At 36.9% G+C, this 2500-nt stretch overlaps 1 protein-coding gene across 1 annotated transcript; it reads left to right on the plus strand.

Annotated features, from left to right (window-relative positions):
- The first annotated feature begins 590 nt into the window (after nucleotides 1-590).
- Nucleotides 591-1921, plus strand: LOC137657551 (uncharacterized). Its single transcript, XM_068391883.1, has 2 exons — nucleotides 591-792; nucleotides 1746-1921. Exons 1-2 carry the CDS (start codon nucleotides 591-593, stop codon nucleotides 1919-1921), a joined length of 378 nt encoding a protein of 125 aa, XP_068247984.1.
- The last annotated feature ends 579 nt before the right edge of the window (nucleotides 1922-2500 follow it).

The raw sequence follows: 2500 nt of genomic DNA on the forward strand, positions 1-2500 counted from the left end.
AGAACTGAGAGTCTTCTGAGTCTTGTTTAATGAAAGAGTGCTGAAAGAAGTAAGGTTACATGAGGATGTACAAGAATGGTGGACCGAGAATAGTAAAGTGATTCTAAAGATCGGTGAGGAAGTACTTAGAAAGTCCTCAGGAAGAAGACCCCCAAATGATAAAGAATTGTGGTGGTGAAATGACGAGGTGCAAGAACGGATAAAAACCAAGAAATAAGCCAAGAAGGCAGATCTACCAGGACATGAGCAGGATAAAAAACTTTAAACAAGCAAAGAAAGAAGCAAGAAGAGCAGTAGCAAAGGCAAAGGCAGAGACATTAAATGAAGTCAATAAAGAGATGAAAACACCAGATGGAGAGAAGAAAATATTATGAGATGCTGCATCTAAAGACCTGACACAGATAAGGCAAATAAAATATTGCAATCATATAATTCTAGCAGAAGAGGATGAAATTAAAAGAAGGTGGGAAACTTATTTTGAAAGACTATTGAATGAGGAAGACCCAAGAACAGTATTTGAAGGTAGACTCCCAAACGAGACAGTTACCATAAGAGTGACTAGAAGAGAAGTAGAACAAGCAGTAAAAAAGATGAAAAATAGTAAAGCTGCTGGACCTAATAATATACCAGTAGAGGTATGGAAGAGTCTTGGGGAGGAAGGCATAGATATCTTGTGTGACCTGACGCAGAAGATCTTCAATCAGGAAAAGATGCCAGAGAAATGGAAAAGAAGCCTAATCATTCCCATCTGTAAGGAGAAGGGAGACATCCAGGAATGTGGCAACTACAGAGGCATAAAGCTGATAAGCCATACTATGAAAAAAAATAGGTGAAGATCATTGAGAAGTAACTCAGAGATGAAACAACAATTGGTGAGGAACAATTTGGATTCATGCCTGGAAGTGGGACTGTAGGAGCCATATTTGCTTTGAGGCAAACGATAGAAAAACATCGGGAGAAACAGAAAAGATTACATATGGTCTTTATTGACATGGAGAAGGCATACGATCGAGTAACAAGTCAGGAGCTATGGAGATGTATGAGATAAAAGTAAGTCCCTGAGAAATACATAAGAATCACCCAAGATATGTATGAAAGGGCAGAAGCAAATGTTAAGAGCAGTATAGGCCTTACAGAAAGTTTCCCAGTCAATGTGGGACTACATCAGGGGTCTGCATTGAGCCCTTACCTATTTGATCTTGTCATGGATGAGTAACACAAGCTATTAGAAATCAGTCTCCTTGGTATATGCTTTTTGTTATACTGTGTAGCACTAGGCTAGAGGTAGTAGAAGAGAAACTGGAGGAGTGGAGAAGAGAAATGGAAAATAGTGGATTGAAGATCAGCAGGAAAAAGACATAGTATTTGAGATTGAAAAATGGCGAGAATGGGAAAGTTAGTTTACAAGGAGAGAGATTGAAAAGAGTTGAAAATTTCAGGTATTTAGTATCAATAGTTGCAGAGGATGGTGATCTGGGGGCAGAAATAAACCACAGAATATAAGTTGGATGGAAGAATTGGAAAGAAATGTGTGGAGTACTATGCAACAGGAAAATAGGGGTTAAGTTGAAAGGTAAAGTACACAGGACAGTTGTGAGACCGGCAATGATATATGGAGCGGAGACTTGGGCAATAAAGAAGACAGAAGAGAAGAAGATGGCTGTGGCAGAGATGAGAATGTTGAGATGGATGTGTTGTGACAAGAAGACATAAGGTACGGAATGACGTAATTAGGGGTACCACAGGAGTTGAAAAACTATCAGATAGGATACAAGAAAGTAGACTAAGGTGGTATGGCCATGTCATGAGAAGAGATGAACAGTATATTGGGAGGATTGTTATTGAAGTGGAGGTACAGGGAACGAGAAGGAGAGGGAGACCAAAGCGAAGGTGGGTGGACTGTATCCAGGATGACCTTTGATGAAAGAGATTAACCGGTGATGAGGTGTGGGACAGAGGTAGATGGAGAAAGCTGACCAGAAACATCAACCTACATAGAAGTGGGCAAAGATGTAGACTAAGAAAAAGGAGAAGAAACAATTACGTATATATCAGTACTTATATGTAGCATAACACTATATAATGCCAACGTACTTATGCATAACATATGAAATAATTTTACCCTTCATTGAATGGTATCATAGGTCTAAATATTGATTTCACAGTGACGATAATTATTCTCAATACATTCAGTTCTACATTAAGTAGTTAAAGTTTATATATATATATATATATATATATATATATATATATATATATATATATATATATATATATATATATATATATATATATAGCTTGCAAATCTCTTAACATACAAAGGCGTCGAGTTTAGACATTCCATGTTCAATATTCAAGATGTTTTCAAACGTTTCTTTTATGAAACTGGACTCTATGATGTTTCTTTCCAATAAGTTATTTGAATAAATCAATTTCTTTGCACATGAGCAATTAATAGTGTGATATTCATCTCTAACGTAGGCAAAGTGTGTATTATTAT

This window comes from Palaemon carinicauda, chromosome 18, assembly GCF_036898095.1.
Source record: "Palaemon carinicauda isolate YSFRI2023 chromosome 18, ASM3689809v2, whole genome shotgun sequence".
Lineage (NCBI taxonomy): Eukaryota > Metazoa > Arthropoda > Malacostraca > Decapoda > Palaemonidae > Palaemon > Palaemon carinicauda.